This window comes from Abramis brama (assembly GCF_963993115.1).
Source record: "Abramis brama genome assembly, chromosome: 12".
Classification (NCBI taxonomy): domain Eukaryota; kingdom Metazoa; phylum Chordata; class Actinopteri; order Cypriniformes; family Leuciscidae; genus Abramis; species Abramis brama.
Window position 1 is genome coordinate 11,855,660 of NC_139974.1, and position 23,972 is coordinate 11,879,631.

General features: G+C 40.8%; 1 protein-coding gene across 2 annotated transcripts; it reads left to right on the forward strand.

Moving 5' to 3' along the window:
• The first annotated feature begins 6,895 nt into the window (after positions 1–6,895).
• Positions 6,896–22,798, forward strand: cacng6a (calcium channel, voltage-dependent, gamma subunit 6a). 2 transcript variants are annotated; one of them, XM_084131229.1, is made up of 5 exons: positions 6,896–6,993; positions 18,056–18,850; positions 18,943–19,017; positions 19,791–19,928; positions 21,421–22,798. In XM_084131229.1, exons 2-5 carry the CDS (start codon positions 18,451–18,453, stop codon positions 21,639–21,641), a joined length of 834 nt encoding a protein of 277 aa, XP_083987355.1. In that variant the 5' UTR covers positions 6,896–6,993; positions 18,056–18,450; the 3' UTR covers positions 21,642–22,798. The 2 variants fall into 2 exon arrangements, with proteins under 2 accessions (XP_083987355.1, XP_083987356.1); XM_084131230.1 differs by lacking the exon at positions 6,896–6,993 and adding an exon at positions 16,430–16,450 and having other exon boundaries at positions 18,475–18,850.
• The last annotated feature ends 1,174 nt before the right edge of the window (positions 22,799–23,972 follow it).

Consider the following 23,972-nt stretch of genomic DNA (forward strand, 5'->3'; position numbering starts at 1 on the left):
GATTTGAAGAAAGACTGTAGAAAGAGAGATGGCTGAAAGACTTTAAAAAAGAGAAAAGGTCATAAGAATATCACTGGAAAATTAGGGGTTATGATTAAGAAAGAGCTTAAGGACCCGCATTAATATTAGAAAAGCTTTCCAGTGCTGGAGAGAGCTAAGCGGGAAGGCCTGAAAACAGACGCGGAGGTTGCTTTGATTTCACTCCACATGTGAGTAACTGGTGTAACTAACAACGATCTCTTGTTTGTATTTACTCTTTGTTGTACGTCCCATAAATTACACAGCGACTGCCATATGTGAACGAGCTGCTATTTTTTATTAACAGAGCTCTTGTCGCCAACACATCAAGTATGAAACAGCTCACGTTCAAAGAGCGGAAGCTGTAGTTTTAAACCGACGCCAATTAAATGGGTGGAGCCATCCCACAGCTGATCAGAAGATCCTGCTTAGAAGAACAAACAGCAATAACAAATAACAATAAAAAAAAAACAACAAATACACAGAAATAACAATAACTGAGAATACATAATTCCGTAACAGCTCTTAGTACATGCGCACCAAGGGGGAAGGACGTTCTTAAAGAGCCCAACCCTTTTACAGTAACATGTTAGAATACACAAATCATATTGTACTTCTGTAGAGATCATTTATCACAATGATCTACACTTGTGTTCATTTTTTGTCCTTCCTTGTCGTTCGCTCATCATCTTCATGAAGCATTATTTTGTTGCACTTCTGCTATGATAAACAGACATCCACTCTTGCATTGCGTGTGGAGAATACCATGTTTACTGTTTAGCATCCTTGTTAGTGCACCAGCCTCGCATGCCAGCGATCAGGGTTCGAGACCTGCCATTCAATATGTCTAGTTTTTTTTAAATGTTTTAAAAACTAATTTTTTTGGTCATGCGAACGCTAAGGGAACATTCCATTTTCAAGTCATAAATTCTCAAGCATCTTTAAACATGTAGAGCAGCATGCTAGATTTGAGGGAAAGAGGAGTCACTTAACTCACTTTACACTTAACTAAATAACTGTATTACTGGGGCTACACTACCATTTAAAAGTTTGGGGTTGGGAAGATTCAACCCCCATTGCAAATTATTTTTACTGGCAAAATTTACAGAAATTCAGCTGTTTGCAATGAACAAATAAAAAAAAAGTAACTGAAATAGTTCAACACAACAAATGTTTCAAGTGATTTGCCCAAATTCAACTGAAAATGCAACTGTTAATGACTTCTGCAGTCTCAAAATTATACAACCCCTTTATGGCAAACATCTACTTAGAGCACCCTTTTGCTGTCATGACCTGGCTGCTGCAAACGAGATGTATAACCAGAGACCAGCTTCTGGCAGCTTTTCTGAGGAATCTTAACCCATTCCTCATGAGCAATGGCCTCCAGTTCAGTAATATTCTTGGGTTTGCGTGCTGCAACCACCTTCTTCAAATCCCACCAGAGATTTTTATGGGGTTCAAGTCAAGTGACTGTGATGGCCACTGTAGAATCTTTCAGGACTTCTTCTGCAACCAAGCCTTGGTGGAATTTGAGGTATGCTTGGGATCGTTGTCTTGTTGGAAGGTCCAATGACACCCATGCTTCAGTTTCCTCACTGACAGCATGACGTTTTCTCCAAGGATTTCCTGATACGTGTGATGGAACGGCTGCCTCTCCCTTATAATCAGCGCCACCCCGTCCCTTAACCCGCCGCCCCTCGCGCCTCAGACCGAAGAGAGAGGGAAGCGCGTGCGACTGCCTGACACTGCCCCCTTACCTGGACCCATCCCATCTCTTCACTACCCATCCTTCACGTTTCCCTGGTACGACGAGGACATCAGACCCCCTTTTGTTTTAACACGATTTTTGGACATTTTATGTTTATTTACTTGAATAAATGGTGAATTTACCTGACACCACTCCCACTGTGTCTGTCGTTTGCTCCTCCCACCACATACGTCAATGAATCCATCTTGCCTTCCACCTGCTGCAGGTTTCCAGTGCCAGAGGATGCAAAGCAGCCCCAGAGCATCACCGAGACACCACCATGCTTAACTGTAGACTGTAGACCTTACTGTGCAAGCTGAAACCTCTGTGCCACCAAGTCTTGCTGCGGGTCTTTTGCAGTGACTCGAGGGTTTTTCTGAACCTGCCGTTGATAGCTTCCTTTTTCTGCCCCATCCAGGTAGTGTAACCACTGTACCTTTAACTTTGAACTTGCGAACTATGCTTCCAACTGTATCTCTAAGAACATTTATTGCCTTCAGTATCTTTTTGTATCATGTTCCTTAACTTTTGGACCATTCTTTTGACTTAGCCATATTTCTAACATGCAGTCAAACGTGACACTCAACAAACCTAGCCAGTTCAGGTATTTCATGTGTTCTAGCTCAAGCACACCTGGTGCAACTAATGAAGCCCTTGATTAGTTGCATCAGGTGTGCTTGAGAAAACACCTGTTATGCAGATGTGTGCTGTTGTGAGGAATTCTATTCAGGGGGTTGAATAAAAGTCATTAAAAGTTGCATTTTCAAGTGAATTTGGGGAAACCACTTTAAACATTTGTTGTGTTGAGCTATTTCAATTACTTTCGTTTGATTTGTTCATTGCAAACAGCTGAAAGACTGTTCATTTTGCCAATAAAAGTGATTTACAATGGGGGTTGAATAATTTTAATAACAACTGTATTTGAAAGAAGCCTCTTGTGCTCACCAAGGCGACATTTATTTGATCACAAATGCAGTAAAAACAGTAATATCGTGAAATATTACAATTTAAAATAAATTCTCTATTTTAATATATTTAACAATGTAATATAGTCCTGTTGTTACAGATCAGCCAGGCTCTCACAATCACAGCGCACTCCCTCACCTGAATACTAATCAGACACACCTGCACCTCATCATCACCATCATCACTACCACTATAAAGACACACTCCTCACCATTGTTCATTGTCCGGTCTTGTTCACACGAAGAGGACTACTTACCTTGCTATCTCCAAACCCGTATCTCCTAAATGCTCCAACGACCATTCTCCAATCTCCATTCTCTCCAGTGTTCCATCTCCAGCATCTCGTCTCTCCTCTGTGTCTCCAGTGTTCCTTGTTCCTCTCATCCATCTCACCCACGATCAGTCATCATATCTGTAAGAAGAACCATTCCACTCATCGCCTGCACACCGCTCTCCAAATTATCATTGTTCGTATCACTTACCTGCATTCTGTTCCCACTCTGTGTTGTCAATAAACTCCTGTTAACTTCCATTTCCTTCTCTTCCAGTCTGCTTCCATAACACCTGTAATGTCAAAGCTGAATTTTCAGCATCATTACTCCAGTCTTCAATGTCACATGATCCTCCAGAAATCATTTTAATATGCCGATTTGGAACAAGTATTTTTTTTTTGTTAATAACCAATGTCGAAAACAGTTGTGCTGCTTAACCTTTTTGTGTGTGTGTGTGTGGAAATTTCGGGATTCTTTGATGAATAGAAATATCAAAAGAACATTGTTTAGCCTACTTCAAAATAGATTTTTTTACTGTCATTTTAAGGCATCCTTGCTGAATAAAAGTATTAATAAAAAAAGTTTTACTGACTTGAACAGTACTTCAAATGTAAGCTTTTAAAAGCACTTGTATTTGTCCCCTGTGGAAACTGTCTAGCTAGCGGCACATACATCATTTGAGTTGAGTCAAACGGTTGAAGGCGCTTCTTTTTCGACAGCACTTGATCCAGAAATACTAACACTTTCTCTTCTATTCTATTAAAAAAAAAAAAAAAAAACTAACATGTACTGCGTTAGATTAAACTGAGAGGGGTCATAGCACTTGCATATTGTTGTCCTACTGTTACTTTAGCTGCTTCTGTTGTTCTCATTTGTAAGTCGCTAAATAAATAAATGTAAATGAGTTTGAGACCCCTGTTATTAAAGGATTTATTCCCTGTCACTGACAGCTAATATAAAAATAGGCATTTGTTATATTATACCTTGTTTAATAGGCTGATTGGATTTCTGGAGACGTGTTGAGACACCTCTGCCTGTTGGCGCCACCTACAGGTCAGTGTTGGTGAAGTAGAGGTTCTGTAGAGGTTAGTGAGTGCACAAACCAGAGCCATTGCCATTCTGAGCACATAAGACTGCAGCACACTGTCTGTCTCTTTCTCGCTGCCTCTCCGTTCTTGTCGGACTGATAAGGCTACATAATACAAATGAGCATCACCCATGTCAGTACATCATAGATCCAAGCACTCAATAAAGATTGGACTGCAAGCATGTTGAAGTCACAATCATCTCAACAGCACATATTTAAAAGAACAGTTCACCTGTCATCATTTACTCACCTTCACATCAACACAAACCTATTTGTTATTTTTCTCAAAAAGATGATGTTAGCATTAGTCACCTGTACTGTAAAAGCATGTGATGATGCATGTGAATGGTGACTGAGGCTGTCGTTTTGCTAACTGTCACCCCCCCTTTTTGATCTTAGATCCGAACTAAATGGTCGTAATTTTAAGAATGCTTTGGAATACAAGTTGGTCTCTTTCTAAAAAAGACACTCAGCAGGAAATGACAGCACTTCAAAAAAGGAAAGTGTAAAAAAAAAGTTATAGAAGTTTAAAGTTGACAGTAAAGCAAACATACTAAAATAAAATATATTTTTTTAATACAAAATAGGTATTTTGGAAAATCATTTGGACTTTAAAATGCTAAGAAAAATCAAAGCCATATGTCGAACCAAGTTGTTCTAAAAAATTAGAAGATATCACAAATTTAACGTTTTAAAGGTTTTCACAGGATGAATTTTCAGTGTTTATGCTTTCAAAAGATATCTAATTTATGCCAAGTGACACTGACAGGCTAACCAGGATAGCGAGCAGGTTAATAGGCAAACCAGCCAAATCTTGACCTTTTTAATAATTGGCATTCATTTAAGGAATGAGCATGTGTGTCTTCTACTTACATCTGTTTCCCATAAAAAAATTATAAATTAAGAAATATTTTATCTCATTCAGATTCAAATTGGGCAAAAACTTTTCAAAACAGAGAAAATCATGACTTTTTATACTGATATAGTGATAAATAATAGCTTATCTCTTCTTGTCTTCTCTGCATAAAGAGTGTCATGTCTAGAGTTTAACATGTTTGGTATGAGCTATTTGTGAGCCAAAGCAAATTGTGGGAAATTTTATTGTCTTTTTATTTAAACTTAAATTTCATGAGTAAATGGTTGAACTCTTATTGTGTACAGCATAGCACATAATACGCGTGACGACTGAATTACCCACAGTGTGTGTTGTTGCCTATGATTAAAATTACATCACTGTCTCATAACCATGAATTAACTGCCTGAGAATTCATGAAATTAACCAGAATAGTTCTAGACACAGTAAACAAGACAAATACACATCTTACTTTCACTTGAAGAACACTACATAAATTCTCATAAGAATAAATGCAAATGTAAATGTATTTATTTCACCTGTAGGACACTGTAGGCGCCCCTCATGCACATCCACGGTCATAATTCACTTGACATGCCCCCATGACATCAAAAGGGGACTTTAAATTTGGCTAATACACATAACTCACATTTAAATAGCATCTGTAAATAGCAACCTTAACCACTCTACTTAACTATTTGTCAGTGAAATCTTACATTGTGGCATCAAGGACGTTTCTGTTTGCGTTCTTGGTAAGCAAATCTGTTGCCCGGTTCTCCATTACCATTTTGGTGAAATTGACACTTTACTTTTTTAATATATGTTCATGGTCTTATTGTAAAGAGTTGATTAGTTTCTTCATAATCTTTCATCAAATAAAATTACTTATGGGCTATTGAATATTAGCCAGATAGTTACTGTATGTAGTCATTGTTTTAGCAAACTTGAAGGTCTGACTCCAATTTTATAACACCCAAATGTAATGATATTACATCCAATATAACACCCAATTTTAAATGATATACATTAAATGAAATTTAATGATGGCTTTAGCAAAATAATTTAATTTAATTTAATAAGATTAAATAAAATTAAATAAAATTAAATATATTAATATAAATAGTCATTGTTTTAGCAAACTTGAAGGTCTGACAATTTTATTACACCCAAATTTAATTATACAATTAATTCCTCACAAAATCCTAAAATAAAGTCTAAATAATAAAAAATGGCTTTAGTGAATTTTTTTTTTTTTTAAAAGATAGAACAAAAACATTCAAATTAAATTAGCAATGAAAATATTAACAATACAAATAATTCCGTAACAAATAAAATAAAGTCTAAATAATAAAATAATAATAATAAAATACCTGGATTGTTTTAGCAGATCTACAGGTCTAATTGACCAAAACCAGTTTTAAATAAAGTCTAAATAATTGAAATATTAAATGTAATAATAATTAAAAACGACTTTAAATATTTTGTTGTATAGACACTGTAGTAAAAGTAGTAAATCTTCCACAGTCTTAACCAATACTTATAGTAAACTTCAAAACTTGAAATACTGACACTGCTTCAGGATTCCAGGCCTCATTTTCCAAGAATTACCCTCACAAACTCCCATTGACATACATGCTGTAACCTCAACTCTTCAGTGGGCTCAGTGCCATGCTTTTTAATATCATTAACAGGTGGCTTTCTAAAATAGAATCAAGAAATGCTCACACTCGTACTCACGCAAGGAGATACAACCATCACACTGGCATGGAGACGCACACTGAAATCTATCAGACACAGTCAGCAGGGCAGCCATGAATTAACAATTGACAGACAGACACGGAACTCTGTGCCAACAAACCTAAAAAAAATCATTGATATCATTATACCCGGACATGGGCGTGATCTTTTTCAGACGCAAACAACCCCCACCCCCCAACTAGTGGTGTGCCATATTGAAGTCCTCCCTCTTTAAACCCCTCTTACGTACTTTCTTTCCGTCTCAGAGAAAACCCCTCTGAAAACCGGCCTTCACGTATTCGACACTCGACAGGTCAGCTGCTTGTTTGTGCTGTTGTGATTCACTGTAGAAGTACTTGCTTGCTTTGTCAACACTGTAAAGTTACATTTAATTCTTGTCAGTCTTGAGCTTATGTGCTTTCTTTATTACTAATATACAGTACCCTGGAATGTTTGACCATCAAATCATGTTTAATGTTTTTTTTTTTCTCTATATACTATATTTTGGAAGTATTATGTCCTGTTTTTCTTTCAAATATGCTGTTGTTCACATCTGAAATATTTTGGTTAGTACTGTCTGCAAGCTAATTTAACCAAGTCAATAAATAACTACATTAAATATTTTTAGATAGATGATATCGCATTCTATATCCAGAGAAATTAGCTTTATTGCAGCATACATGGTACGAAAAGCATTCAGGTAAATTGTAAGATTAACTTTGTTACATTGTTACTACTACTACAAAAAAAAAAAAAAAAAAATTAAGCCTTTTTTTTTTTAAAGTGCCCCTATTATGCTATTTTAAAGGTTCCTAATTTTGTTTTGGAGATCCTACAACAGCTTTACATGCATCAAAGGTCAAAAAACACTTTCATTTTCTCATAATATACATTGCACATTGAGACATTTTTCAATGATTCTCAAATGACTTGTCAGATGATTCAGTCTCTCTAAATCCCTCCTTTCCACAAGCTACTCTGCTCTGATTGGCCAGATGGCCCAGTCTGTTGTGATTGGTCTACCACTTACAGCGCCTGTCGCCATTAGCACATCTGAACTTCAGCTCAGACAGCAACGATGGCGTTGATTTTACTATATCAATCCGAGCGTGAGTCCTAAGATGAAACATTGGAAGAACTAGTTATTCAACCCGAACCTCCATCACAAGGACTACTTAAATGGACGTTTCTCAGTGATACACTACTCAGTTTGACGTAGGCTACATTATGAGATGTTGCAGCTGTAATTCCTCAATCAGCATTAACAAGTGTATATCCATCAACAAACCGATGTTTATATTTCTAATTTATTGCGGTGAACATGTGGGAACTGCGTCAATAACAGCGCATACGTTAGTTGGCACTAATTTGAATGACTGATCTATCAAACGTTTGTAAAACAAATCTTGCTCAATCCTTCATCATTACTCAAAGTAGTAAGAACGACAGACAATCTGCATTAATAGATTTAGGTAATAGTGTCCGAGAGCTGATTTGCAGAACTATTTCAGTAAGACAGTAATAACATGAGTTAGCCGGTTAGCAGAAAACCAACACAAAATAAAACACAAAACTACGCATTTTGAACACCCGGTAGATATACATCAATAATTAATCATACTTACAGGTTGTGATTCTGAGGAGCAAGCTGGTCCAAATAAACTGGGTACTGTTAGGTTAGTTACATAGGCGCGCATTATGCAAATGCATTAGCTAATGACGTAGCTGTAACAGATTGGGATTCGAATTCACTCCTTTCTTTTGGTAGACAATAACTTTATTTATCGTGCACTTTCGACTTTACAACTTTGCAGACCGTTTACATTCACTAACATCTATATTACACACTGCATGAAAGGGAATATTAGAAAGAAAAAAAACATAATGGGGCACTTTAAGATTTATGCATTTCAATTAATAGTAAAATTCCATTAAATTTAATTGAATAATACTTATGTAAAAAATATGTAAGGATTATTTAATATGATGGAATTTTACTATTAATTGAAATGCTTAAATCTAAAAAAAAAGGCTTATTTTTTGAGTGTATTAAAAGTCAAACAAGTAAATGTTTTTGCTGATATCTTTTTTTTTTTTTATAATGGTCAACAATTTATTTTTTTATTTTTTTGTGGGTGTTGCTGAAGGGCTCTATAGTAAGACCAAATCAAAAACATGGGGGTTTGTTGTGACGTGATGATCAGCCAAAAAAAAACCCAAAAAACAAAAACAAAAAAAACATTCATCTTGATATTGGCTTAGGGAAGCCATGCAAGTATGTACACGTTTCCGTTCAATGGTTTGGAGTTGGTAATTTATTTTTTCAAGTTTTTAAAAAGTTTTAAAAAGTCTTACGCTCATCAAGGCTGCATTTATTTGATCAAAAATCAAATAAACATGTTGAACAGTTGTGCTGCTTAGCATTTTTGTGAAAACCGTGATACAATTTTGTTTTCTTCAAAATTCTTTATAAATTTGGTGATTATCTCTAAGAAGGACACCCAACTTAATATATGATATTTACCATCTGATTCTAATAATGCCATGTCAATAAATGGAAAGGTCAGCCAGCTATTTATTATCATGTTAATTATGCCTTTAGCCCCAACAACAGATGCACTTTTTACCCCAAATACCCATACTTTTACATATTCTAATTTATTGCTGTGAACGTGCAAACTGTATCAATAACAGTGCATACATTAGCTGAGCTCTAGCTTGAATGACTGATGTAAAATAAACGCTAGTAAAACAAATCTTGCTCCATGCTTAATCTTTCCTCAAAGTAGTGAGAACGAAAGACAATCTACATTAATAGACACAGTTTTGGGTAACAGTGGCCCACAACTGATTAGCAGAAGTATTTCAGTAAGACAGTAATAACGTGAGTTAACCAGTTAGCAGGAGACCTACACAATATAAAACTCAAAACTAAGTATTTTGAAAACCATCTTTCAAGAGCAAGCGGTTTGCGAATCCTGCATTGAACTCCGAGATTTGAGAACTGGTCGTCAGTAAAATAAAGGGAACACCGCAAAAGTTTAGGATTATACTGCTGTGGTATCGTGTTAAAGATGAATTTTAACCACTGATTCTTCACATGCTCGTCCTTGGGCAAAAAAAAAAAAAAAACTGGCTTTACCTCACATTGTAGAGCACAGCGTCTTCTCGACATGATGCTATCCAGTATCCACAGGAATCAGCTGCAGTGTTTGAGGTTCAAGTTTTTCCCAAGCGTGCCGCACAAGACCTGAAAAGTGAAGCCAAAACGTCTCGATCGCCCCCCGGTGACTGGTCCTAGTATAGGTCATAAGCCCCGCCTCCCCATGTTATTCAACGGGACGTGAGACCAACTAAACAATTAAATTACACTTCAAATATCTTTTTTCCAAAGGTGGTTTCTTTCATTTGCTGTCGTTTTTATCACGCTGATGTTAGTTCAAGTGTCTGTTTCAAAAATAAGTTGTTTTTTAGTTAGTTACGTGATGCGGTGGTGTAACGTCATGACTGGCAGCTGTGATTGACAGGTTCTCTGAGCGAAGTAGTCACTGAAGCACCAACGGACATTTTTTTCGGGATCTTCGGAGGACTGAGGAGATTGTATTTACTTTATTTTAACAAGCCTCTTGACGTACTGCAATCAATTTTTTAAAAAGTGTGCAGAATCCACTCTCCCTGAGTGCATTCTGCGAGAGTGAGGGCGGAGCGTTGATTTCGCGGCTTTACTTCCTGCTCACTACTGCGCAGGTCTGGTCCCGAGATCGCTACTGCGCAGACTCAAGTTCCAATATCTCAGCGCCATATCGGGACTCTGGCGGCTTCAGTTCTCATCAATGGAAGAGAGCGAAGGGGCGTCGTCCATCTTTTTTTACAGTCTATGGTTTTTCCTGGTGTCTGCGCGCGCAATAAGTGGGCGGGCAATATAATAATGTTTCGTCTTGACGTCACAACGAAACGGCTTATGACTCGTTTGAAAAACGATTCATTTAATAGGGGTTCTCTTACGAGAGGTTCTCTCGTACTGCGTAATATCTTACGCTATGGGGAAATCTCTTTTCCGCGAGATATTGAAGCCAAAAATTATCTTTCATTTTGGAATAATGTAAAACGCGTTGCGGCAGCATGCAGACATAGGCGAGACAGCTCGCGCGCCTATTGGCTGCCCTGCGGCAACTGCAGCAGCCTATCAAAAGGCCCCATCGTGCCCACTGCGTCACGTCCCGCCGAAACGGGCGTGGCCTTGGGCTATAAACATAGCTTCATCAGGCTGGTTTAGCTGATTTTTCATCTCTTCAGCATTGCTGGATCCTGAGAGAAGAAGCCGCGCTGTCAGAAAAAGCCTTTCAGCGGGACGAGCCTTGCATCTGAAGCCGCTGGCCGCCCCGCCTTCAGCCGCCGTTCCTGCTGCGCTATCCAGCGTTATATCCTTTTCTCTGCTACTGTGTTTTGTGTGTGTTCGCCGCCGCGACACACACTCTCATTGCACTAAAAGAGCCGGGCGTCTTTTTCAAGATGCCCTTTCCTGCCTGGGTGAGGATCGCGCAGCTCTCGCGCTTGCTGACGGCGGCTGCCCTCACTGCGAGCTACTGCCTATGGTGACTCTGAGGACTCGCCTGGCATCCTTCTCTGAGACTGCACCTCCACCCGCCGCGGTACAGCGCCGTAAAAGCGCCGTGCTAACCCGCAAAAGCTCGCCGGTTCGCCCGCCTGCTTCACCCGCTTCGCTAGAGTCTCTTCCTGATGGACAGCGGCCGCCGTCTGCCGCCGCTTCCGTCGTGGATATCGACCAAGAAGCCGCGTCTGTGGGGGATGATACCTGCTCTCCCTCTGTTCGAGCCGCGCAAACTGCGTCGTTCACAGAGAGGTCAAGAGTGGACGGTCTCGGGGCTAGTTTTCTTTACATTACAAGAAAGCTACTCCGCCCTTGCACCCATTCACGCGTCACTCACCGGCGAAAGAAGAAAAGAGTGTTTTAATCCCGTCGAGGCTGGACTAACCTCCATTTCTCACACATTTCTCAGTCCCCTCTTAAGTTCAGGTGACTGGAAATATCAATATTGCAGCAAACGAGCCTGTTATAATACACGCACGCCTGCAAACAAACGCCGAAGCAAAACATGATGACGCTCTCTCTCTTCCCGCTCTCTCTCCCTTTGCTCGTGCCGCGCAAACTGCGCCGTTCGCAAGGGATGTCAGAAACGGACGGTCACTGGGCTAGTTCTCTTTACGTTACAAGAAAGCTACCCCGCCCTCGCGCGTGCATCACCGGCGAAAGAAGAAAAGAGAGTGCTTTAGTCCCGCCGAGGCCGGACTAACCTCCATTTCTCACACATTTCTCAGTCCCCTCTGAAGTTCAGACGACTGGAAATGTCAATATTGCAGTAAACGAGCCTGTTATAATACACGCACGCCTGCAAACAAACGCCGTCACAAGACGTGTTGACGCTCTCTTATATGCTCGCGCTAACTGATAGCTTATGTGTTCCCCCCTGTGGCTCAGTGGCGGAATCTTAGGCTTTAGCGCCAGAGACCCGTGTTCAAATCCCGGGTCTGCCAGCAGATAAAATTATGCCGTCAAGGCTTTCGCTCTGTCAAGTTCCCTTAAAAGGCGACTGCAGATGTGTATTTTGCAGCCAACGAACGCGTTGTACAACCCGCTCGCCTGCACCCAAACACCGTTTCTAAAAACGAGGCCTCAAAGTCTTCCTAGCCCGCCTAGGAAAGCGACAGTGTTCAAGTCCCGCTGCGGCCAGACTTTCACCAAAACTTCCCGCTCGTTCAGTTCCAGAAAATGTGACTTTTCCAGTGTATTTAGCAGAAAACAAGCCGGTACTACAGCCCGTTTGCCTGCACACAAACGCCGTCTTTACGGCGACCCAGATAAATCTCATAAAGAGTGTATTTTCTGGTATTCCGGCCACGGCCGATGGTGTTATGAGTGTAGTAAAATGCCCACTGCCCAGTGCTCATTCCTACACACAAGCACAGCCCGCCACACAGGGCTCGCACACATAAAATCGACTCATGTTGATTGTGCATTAAATGTAGTGAATGTGCCCACGACCCAGTGCCCACAAACACTACACACTGCATGTCTCTCGGTTTCTGTAAAAACGAAACCAACACACATACAGTCAGCTCAGGCCAACGGTGTTTTTACTGTAGTAAATGTGCCCGCTGTTCTGCGCCCACATTCACTCACAGACATGACAAGCCCCACGGGGCTCCCCCCCGCTTGCTCTCTCTCAGCTATCCGCCGTAAGAGAGTCGAGTGCGGGCAGGCTACACACTGTGATCAGCGCGCCCCCCGCCTCGAACGCTGAAAGCACGGCGTCTATGTTACAGCATACCAAAGCTCCCTGGCCGCCACTAGGTCACGGCCAGAGCCCAGATCTCATTCAACCCCTAGCTATTCATGCAAATGCATGGGCAAAGCTTCCTGGGGTATCAGAATGGGTGCTGAACATTATAGAAAGAGGCTATTCACTACAGTTCGCTCGACGCCCCCGCCGTTGCGCGGCGCGAATCGAAACCACGGTGGAAAAGGAAGTAGCACATCTACTTCGAGCCGAAATTGCGAAACTGTTGAGCAAAGGGGCCATAGAGCCTTTATCTCAAGCTCAGAGCGAAGGGGGTCTGTACAGCATATATTTTCTGGTACCGAAAAAAGACGGGGGTCTCAGACCCATTCTAGATCTAAGACGGCTGAACAAAGTGCTTTCAAAAAGCCGGTTCAGAATGCTCACGACCAGGAAAATCCTTGCGCAAATTCACCAAGGGGACTGGTTTGTCAATAGATCTGAAGGACGCGTATTTTCAGATACAAATAGCATCACGTCACAGGCGATTTTTGAGATTTGCCTTCGTGGGCCAGGCATATCAATATACAGTCCTACTGTTTGGCCTGTCCCTAGCACCCCGTACATTCACGATGTGCATGGACGCGGCCCTCGCTCCCCTGAAACTTCGGGGAATGCGAGTTTTGAACTACTTGGACGATTGGCTGGTTCTAGCTCAGTCTCATTCAGAGCTCATAGAACACAGGACCATATTACTCGAGCATCTCGAGGATCTGGGTCTCAAAGTCAATTGGGCAAAAAGTTCACTGTCTCCCAGTCAGAGAATATCTTTTCTGGGCACAGAACTGGACTCGCTGTCTATGACAGCTCAACTATCGCCACAGCGCAGACTGGATATTTAGCGCATGACGGAAAACTTCCGCTGCGGCGCTATAGTCCCGCTCAGAAAGTTTCAAAAGATGCTAGGTCTCATGGCCTCAGCATCGTCAGTACTTCAGTTGGGTCTGCTTCGCATGCGCCCACTGCAGTGTCTATGGACGCCTCCACCTCGGGGTGGGGAGCGCTGCTCGAGGGCAGTCCCTTCTTTGGCCAGTGGTCAGAACGGGAAAAGCTTCTACACATAAACTGCTTGGAAATGATGGCAGTCGACAACGCGCTGAAGCGCTTTTGTCCCCAGATAGCAGGACACCACGTCTTGGTCCGTTCGGACAACATGTCAGTGGTGGCCTATATAAATCGCCAGGGAGGTATCAGGTCCTGAAACCTTTACAGGCTGACGGAACGCCTCCTGGTCTGGGCTCAGCACAATCTGCGCTCGCTGAGAGCAGCACACGTGCCTGGCCACCTGAATGTGGGACCAGACAGACTGTCCAGGAACAATGTTCCAGCAGGAGAATGGTCTCTACACCCGCAGACAGCCCAGCTGCTGTGGGAAACATTCGGCAGAGCGGAAGTAGACCTGTTTGCATCTCAAGAAAACGCTCACTGTCCAAGATTTTTCTCCAAGAGCAAGGATGCGCTGGCCCACGTCTGGCCTCGCTGCCCGCTCTATGCTTTTCCCCCCGTCGTGCTCCTACCTCAGGTATTAGAGCGCATCAGGGAAAACGGATGCTCATTGCTACTAGTGGCTCCGTTCTGGAAGAACCAGGCTTGGTTCCCAGTTCTGATGCAGCTGACAAGCACTGCCCCATGGCCGATACCAGTGAGAAGGGACCTCCTCTCTCAAGCCAAGGGCTCGATCTGGCATCCTCGCCCGGAGCTTTGGTCCCTGCATGCGTGGGCCATCAAAGGGTACCTGCTGACCTCCCGGAGGGAGTGTTAAACACGATCACGCAGGCTAGGGCCCCCCTCTACGAGACGGCTCTATTCCTCAAAGTGGTCTGTGTTCTCTAGCTGGTGCACAGCCCGTGGCGTATCACCCCCAAATTGTGGGGTGACGGAGGTTCTCTCCTTCCTGCAAGAGCTACTGGATAAGGGCAGAACCCCATCCACGCTCAAAGTTTACGTGGCGGCTATAGCAGAGTTCACTGAACCAACGCTTGGCCAGTCACTTGGAAGGAACGATCTGGTCATTCGCTTCCTTAGAGGAGCTAAGAGGTTAAAACCTCCCAGACCTCCCTCAGTTCCCATATGGGACCTTTCTACGGTCTTGGAGGCCATGAAAGGTGCCCCATTCGAGCCGGTCCAATCAATAGATATCAAACACCTGTCTTTCAAGACAGTGTTTCTTCTGGCTCTCGCTTCAGTAAAGCGTATAGGGGACTTACAAGCGCTCTTAGTGAGCGCGACATGTATGGAGTTTGGGCCAAATGACTCGAAGGTCATACTCAAACCGAGGCACGGGTACATTTCTAAATCCCTCAACACACCGTTCAGGTCTCAGGTGATTTCCCTGTCAGCCCTGCCGGTCTCTAACGAGGAGAAGGACGCCAGCTTCCTTTGCCCGGTCAGGGCATTAAGGGCTTATGTGTCTCGCTCGTCTGTCTTCAGACAGACAGAGCAGCTCTTTGTCTCGTTCAACGGACGTTCTAAGGGACTAGCCGTGTCGAAACAGAGCCTATCCAGATGGATAGTTGATGCTATAGCGCTGGCTTACGCCTCAAAGGGCTTGCAGTGCCCGTTAGGTGTCAGAGCGCACTCCACAAGAGGCATGGCCTCGTCGTGGGCTTGGTCTAGTGGGATTGCCTTGCAAGATATCTGTATGGCGGCAGGCTGGGCCTCCCCGTCTACATTTATAAGGTTTTATAACCTAGAGGTTCCCGCTTTGCAGGCTAAGCTGCTTTCGGTCTAATAAATTGGTATTGTCTGCCCCGATGCTTTCGGCCCAGAATACTGAAACTGCTTGAGCAAACGCTCGCTGATCGATCACGCAGCTCTATGGGCAGTGTGTAAGACCCACAATATTCATCAGACCAGGCCGAGTTTGCTCGCCCTGGCTGTGTGGAGCACTATCAGCATAATTGCTCCTTATGGGATGCTGTTTATTACAGGAACGATGCTATTCTAGCCCCTCTTCCTGGACTCTCTGTGAGTTCCTAATGATCATGTACTATATGAGCCCCGGGCACTTGCCCTTGGGACTTTGGTATTGGATCTCAGCATGCACGGCGTTTTACACTGTGTTCCCCATAGCGTAAGATATTACGCAGTACGAGAGAACCTCTCGTAAGAGAACGTACTCGGTTACTAACGTAACCTCGGTTCTCTCTAGAAGACGTTAGTAACCGAGTATGTTATGCGCAACATACTTCCGGTTTCTACAAAACAGATATAACTACTTCCGGTCGTCAGCTACTGAGGTAAACACAGCGTAGGAATGGCGACCTTTTATAGCCGGTGTTTAAAGGAGCTACCCATTCTATCCATTTCAGATGTACATCGTATTGCCAAACGGACTTCCAGAGCCCCAAGTACTCCGTTAGATAAAGGATTTAAGTTTTTACGCCTCCTCATTTATTCATGATTATGAAGGTATGTAAGTTAGTATATGTAGCTTTTGCTAATGGCACCCGATGTAGAGTTAGCTAACTATTAGTAAGTTAGTTTAGACTTGTATGCTATCATAGTAGTTTAACCTTTTATATTTGCTTGCAGATGATTAAAACAATCAAATGAAGACTGCATTTTATTTTTTTATAAAAAAAAAAAATTCTGATACTTAAGCATTCGTGACATTTTAATTAAAACAGAAATAAGAATTGTATTCTAAAAAAGTGAAAAATAAGTTACCTCAGAGATCACCTACCCCTGCAGATGCGTACGGTAGTGCAAACCGGAAATGCTTATACCTGTTTTCCGGTTCGAACGTTGGGCGTTCCGCATAACCCCTATTGACTCAGAGTTGACTCTTACTTTTGAAAGATAATAACTTTAAATATACGGTGCACTTTCAGTACGGTGCAGGATGTTTGCATTCACTTAGAGCTATATACACACTACATGAAAGGGTATTTTCAAAAATCCATAATAGGGGCACTTTAAGAAAAGTGCTAAGCTGAATTTTTGTTCTATCTAGTGGTTTAAAAGAGAACAAAGTCAAATGCGCCTTTTACCCAGGTGTGCCTTTTGCCCCGTTCATATATATGATGTTTTATTAACAAAGGAGGAGCACATTCAGATAATTAACCTGATTAACATGAGAGGAGCGCATTCAGGTAATCAACTCATTAACGATAAGAGGTATATATATATATATGCACAGCAGACTTGCCTCTGTTTGTCGACAGTTTTTCAGTATCCCTCCACCGCCCCATCTCCTCACTTGTAGTCCTAACTATTCTTATCACAACGGGGTAATAATAATACAAACTCCCACTGGGTTCGGGCCAAATCGGAGCCCTCCCCCCAGACAGCACGTCAAATATGCATAACACTTACTCTACTTAATTATATGCAAGCGTGAACTTGTGAAATATAATTTGCCAAACAAAACACAGGAATTCACAGAAGAAAGCACTACACAACAACTTAATGGATTAGTTCACATAAAAAATGAGTAACCAGACAGTTGATGTACCCCACTGACTTCCATAGTAGGAAAAAAAATACTATGGTCAATGGGGTCCATCAACTGTTTGGTTACCGACATTCTTCTAAATATCTTCTTTTGTGTTCAGCAGAAGAAAGAAATTCATACAGGTTTGAAACAACTTGAGGGTGAGTAAATTATGACAGAATTTTCATTTTGAAGTGAACTATTCCTTCAAAATAGTTCCTTCATTCCAGACACCTGAACTGAGGAACCCAATCAATTCGAAACCATGAAGACAAACAGGGAGAGAACGGAGGAGAACTGAACTAATTAACAGACTAGAAGATTAACAAAGAAACTCAAACATGAATATATAAATATATAAATATATATGCAAAACAAAAATTAAGACATTTTGAAGAATGCTGGTTACCAAATAGTTTTGGTTACCATGAGCTTCCATTGTATGAACAAAAATAATGTCTTACATATCGTGGGGTAGCTGGTGGTTCTCAAGTCTAGTCATCATGATGAACATGTTCTTCCATTTCATAAAACTGTGCTTAAGTTTAATTTACTGTTTTAATCATATTCTTAATTTTTAGAGTAACCAGTCTGACCAAACCCTGACTTCATCACCTCCTCATCATCATTCACATCTTCAAGCTGTATTAGCACTCAGTTGTGTGAATGGGCAATGCCTGCAGTTCCCAGCATCCTTCAGCTGTCCATCTGGCCTTAACGCCTCCATAATTAACATCCTCAGCTGCATCTTCTTCTGACAAAGCCTTCCACACCTCTACATGTGAAACACATTAGACTGACCTAGATTTATCTTGCTGGATCAATCTAACTCAGACTTCTCCAGCACTAACTGTCTTTGTTTGTCCTCTCATCTGATTATTTTGTCCTCAATCATCTAAGAAGACTTAAATGTCCTTTCAAAATAAGCTGCTGCCTCTCATTCACTTATTCGGATCTCTGAAGCTGCAAATCAATCATGTGGTCCACGTTCATCGTGCAGGATGAAGAGGTAAGGACAGGGAATGCATCTGTTGGGGTACACCAACCTTCCTGTGCGCTGGAAGGGTTTGTGGGATCACGGGGCGGCGGACGCAAGCGGCGACATAGAACACACCCCAGTTCTGGAGATGGAATCAGCGAAAGCCAAGAGGGCAAAATCAAGATGACGTTATTCTTGGCTGTAACCGGCATTATGCTCACTGTGCTCGGGGTGGGCACAGAGTTCTGGGTGGAACTTACACCACCCAAGAGCTTCTACAACAATCAGACTTGTCTGGTAGCACATTATGGCTTATGGAAATGCTGTACCAAGACGTTCTGGGTGTCAGATATGGACCCAAAGCAGGAGATCTGTGGGCCTTCGCACTTACAGGGAGGTAAGAGAAAATGTCCCATAATGTCTCAACTGGAGTGAAAGCATTATGAATAATCCGTTAGAATAACATCACCTTCCTGGATCCCATTATAGAATCCAATTGCACCTTCTTTAAGTTCTACACCACTGGAGAAAACATTGTCCTATTTCAGAAAACGCCAGAAAAGGGTGAGTCATCGCACATCCCCCTCTTTGTCTTTAGATCCCATAGCACTAATGTGTCTTTCTTTGTGTCGTCACTGAGTGCTGACTCCATTTATACATTTTTAACCAAAAAATGATCCTTAAATGTTGTATAAGCAACGAAAAATAGCATGAATAATAATAAGAATAAAATGAAGGAAATGAATGAAACATTACATTTCCAACAGTAGCCTACCACTTTTCAATAAGGTTTCATTTGTTAACAATAGTTAACTACATTAATTAACATGAATGAAATGATTATTCTTAGTGTTAATTTCAACATTTACTAATCCATTCTTAAATTCAAAAGCTGTATCTGTTAATATTATAAAGTGGACATGAGCTGACATGAACAGTTGTATTTTCATTAACATTAACAAAGATAAATAAATACTGTAAAAAATTTATTGCTCATTGTTAATGTTAGTTAATGCATTAACTAACAGAACCTTATTGTAAACGTTACCCAATTTTATAAGAACATCTGCATCATATTTAAAGGCAATATTGTGCTAATTAAAAAGGTTAATGATTGTTACTTTTAAGAGATTTCATTAAAATTCCCTACTCTTTCAGTACACAAGTGTCTTGAAATTGACAGCCACAGAAAAACCTTTAGACAAACCACCTAAAAACCATATAGATTGCACTTTTAAATCAAAACATTCTCTGTCTGTTAATTCAGCTCAGCAGATGTGTGCATTATGCCATCATATCATTGCTATTTGCTGATTAAAACATTCTTCCCTCTTCAGATCTGACAGTAGCATCGGCTATGTTAGCTATCATTAGTCTTTTCCTGATGGTGATGGGAGCTATGTGCATTATCATGGCAGTAAGCAAAGGTGTTCAGTTCTTCTTGAAGCCAGCCGCAGCTTGCTTCATACTGTCAGGTAACATTATTATGCTATTGGCTAACATCTTTCAACTACATAGTACACATGCTTTTTACCTGATGCTTTTATCCAAAATAACTTTCAGTGCATTTAAGGTATACATTTTGCCAATGTGTATTTCCTTGGAATCAAACTAGTGACCTTGGCTTTGCTGATACCATACTTCACCAATTGAGCTAAAGAAATATACTGTATGAGCAGAGGATACGTTTACATGACAATGATGCACTAAAAACGTAAAGTTTTTCTTTTGCGTACACAACAACATTATTCTCAAAACGATCCCCTTTCACACAGATCTGCAAAAACGACTAAAACGCTGTATTATGCAAGCTGGCAGTATGTTGGCAAGTAGTTAGTCTCAGCCTCAGACATCACACCTACAGACCGTTTGCTAAACGTCTGATACATATGGCACACTTAACTGGAAAAACTTCAGGAGTTTCGAAGTCGTCATCTGATTGGTTGAGTTCTACAGGATTTCCGGGAGACGTGTGTGTCGCGTTCTTTAACGGTCTGCCTGGAAACAAAGCTGTCATGACGGCAAACCCCCTTACGGAATAAGAAAGCTGTCGTGTTTAAAACTGTGACAATGAGAGCCTACAAGGATCAACTAAACTTGCACAACATTCTTGAATGAAAAATGTATTAGATGCATGCCGGTCTGTTATTGTAGGGACACACAATAATAGGGTCATACTTTACATTTTCACGCCCCTAAACATGACGCTGAACAAAACGAACTGTGATTGGTTGCTTTGAATGTCAGTCAGACGGAAGCTGCCAATGAAAGCTGTGATGGAGTCAGACTGATGGCAGAAGGTCTGGCTACTCGAGACTAGCAAATAGACGGCGAGGTCACATTGTGAAAGAAAAACTACATGCCTATAGACTGAACACGTAATACGCATGACGTCACCGTTTTCACAAATTCGCGTTTTTGGAGTTTACATGGAGACGATAATGGTATCTTTAAAACTTGTACTTTGAAACCCATTTTCAAAAGTTGTCTTGTAAATGAATGGCCAAATCACATACAAATGTTTTGTTTTAGATGAAAACGGTGTCAATTCTTCATGATACATATTTCACCATTGATTCTGTAACAAAAGGTTCAGTTGGTTCCCTTCACTGTGTTTTCATATCAGATATTTATGGTAAATGGCATTTACACTGTAGTCATTTCTATATACAGCATGTCAACATCCAAACAAATTTAAAGAGCATTGTGGTCTTGGAAGAAAACTTTTTTTTTTTTTTTTTAAAGAAACTGTTTGGCCAAAAAAGTGCAAGATTACAACAAATATAACAGAGATAGCTTTGGATAAAGTAACATTGATAGCAATAGCAGAACTAGCCAACAATGTATGCTAACGCACATGCTGTACGGTCGTTCAGAAAAAAAGCCAAGGCAATTCCAAATTCCTGATAAAAGCCAAGAAACATAAGCTCTCACACATCTGATTTTTTCCCGTCTGTCTCTCAACAGGTGTCTTAATCTTCCTCTGCCTCATCATTTTCCACCAATCAGTGCTTTTATTCTTAGCAAGTGACCAATCCATACCTCTACGCCATGAAATGTCATGGTCAGTGACGTGTGTGGGCTGTGCAGGGGCTCTGGCTGTTGTTGCTGGGGTCTTGTTCTTGGTCCTTGCTCTTCCATACAGTCCATGGAAAAAGTGCCTACCTAAGAAGAACAGTGACATCTAGTGGTGTGGAGGCTGAAGTGTACTTATACAGATTGCACTGAATCCTACTGATAATGTGGAACAGATAACAACAGTAGTCCCATGCATCCTGGTGAATCTGGGAAAAAAGGATTCATGAACTGTACACACACACACACACACACACACACACACACACACACACACACACACACACACAGTGGTTGGCAATGTGATTATAGATGAGTTGGCACTGGAGAGTATGCTTCTGGAAATGTAACAGGAGGTGACCCAGACATTTTCACAGATTATATGTACCATTAGGATGGAATGGTTCAGTGATTATTGGGCCTAAAAAACTAATACATATTAGTTCATATAACAAAACAGCTCAATAATCTTTTGTGTAAAACTCATGTGCAATATTACATTTTTGTTGTTGTTGTTGTTGTTTAAATATTCCTTTTATTAGTTTGTCTGTAAATTATATAATATATATGTTCTATATGACAAATATAATATAGCATAACAATTGATGCTGTATATTTTGATTAGCTTTATATCCTGGAGGGGTCGTTTATAAAAGGAGGCCTTGGATACTTTCCTTAGATACTGTTTAATTTAACCTTTTCTGAAGATCATATTATAATATATAAAATCTAGGACTATAATGTTGGAATTTTGCTCAAATATAATTGTGGTGTAAATGCCTTAATTGGCATGATTGGGTTTCCAGAGGCAAAGTGAAATGGATTGTAACTTTACAATTGTAGGCAACAGAAATGAAGCTAATTTATGCTTTTATATTTAAATTTCTACAGACATTTGCAAGCTTAGACCTAGTCTTGGCAAAGTACATACCCAAAACACCTACCTTTTCTCCTTCATAATGTGGAAATCAGCTTTCATGCCTCACTGTTATTTTTTGTACCCATGGTGAAGGAAATAAGAGAACCACTTGAAATCCACAACAAAGCTGCTTGAGATACATCAGTGAATTTATTCTGCTGCCGGTTGACACTGATTATTTATTAACAGCAGTGCCTTTGACGTGAAGCAACCACATGGAATCTCACATTGCATATTTGAAAAACAGCATGATCGCTCACTTTTTCTTTTCTTTCTTTTTTTTTTTTTGAGTTGTGGACAAAACTTCAACATTGTCAATAAATCATAAATAAAGTGATGATTATTTACAGGAACTTTATTTGTTCTGGCTGATTTGCAGAAGCATATACTGAGAAATTTAAATTTGAAAAAGATACATACCAGCATAAACTGTAGAAATATGTTCACAGACAGAGGGCAGTTTAGTGTTTCAAGAGGTACTTCAGTTACATGATAGTGCTTCCAGCCATATTGAAAATCTCATTTTCTGTTATTCTGTGGTAGTCTTGCAGCTGACAGTGCCAATGACAAGCCCAGTTGATTCATCTCCGGTTTTGACCAGCCCTTTTCATCTGGATGTGGTCGCTTGATGACAGCAAGAGATGAACTCAAATCAAAAGCATTAATTAAAAGCCCCAACATCTACTGCTGCTGCTCCTGCTGCTTCCGATTGTGAACGCTGACATTGATGCTGATCTAGAATCAGTTATTGAAAGTGTTAGAGGAAAGCAGATCATAATAATGAGAAACTTTCATTGTTGGCCGCCTCTGGTGCATGACAGAAATAGCTTTCCTACTGAGTTGGGCTGGATTATGCAACACTCCGAACTAGGAATTCATTGGTTTAAAAATCAAACTTTTTATAAAACTTTTTATAAAACAAAAGAATACATATTTATTTTAATTATTTGTAGGCTACAGACTGGATTAAAGTTTTTGAAGCTCTGCAGTGGCATCTGACATCAATGAAGATATGGGCATTTTCAACAGATAGTTTGCCTCTCTGTGTTTTACTTGCAAAACTAGGCAAATTATTCCAAATTAATAAATGTTTTCTGTCTTTTTGGTATAAGTTCTGTTATTAACATTATTATCGGTTCTTGTTTTTGGTTCACTGATTCATTTGATGAATATTATATATATAGACTATGCTAGAACTTCGATGCTGCAACAAGTCATGACAATATGGGAACGTCAATGAGCCAGTGTCTGAAGCACGTGTCTACACACAACAATCTGATTGGCCGAAAGTGAGGACGTAGCGACGCAGTGTAGTATGTCACTGAAACCATAAATAGATGTCAAAGAGCTCCCTTGGGTCACAGATCTTGCCCTCTGTGCAACCAAGCAGGCGGTCCATGCCATTGGTCGTTCAATGGCTCCTATGATTGTAACGGAGCAGCACCTGTGGCTTAACCTCACATGGATCAAGGATAGGGATAAAGCTTTTCTCCGAGATGCACAGATTTTACCTTCTGGCTTGTTT

Bases quoted from the DNA above. Each gene is read 5' to 3' on its own strand.
- cacng6a (XM_084131229.1), top strand. From the start codon at position 18,451: ATGTGGTCCACGTTCATCGTGCAGGATGAAGAGGTAAGGACAGGGAAT. The intron at 19,018-19,790 runs GTGAGTCATCGC...TTCCCTCTTCAG, and splicing joins TCAGAAAACGCCAGAAAAGG to ATCTGACAGTAGCATCGGCT. The intron at 19,929-21,420 runs GTAACATTATTA...GTCTCTCAACAG, and splicing joins AGCTTGCTTCATACTGTCAG to GTGTCTTAATCTTCCTCTGC.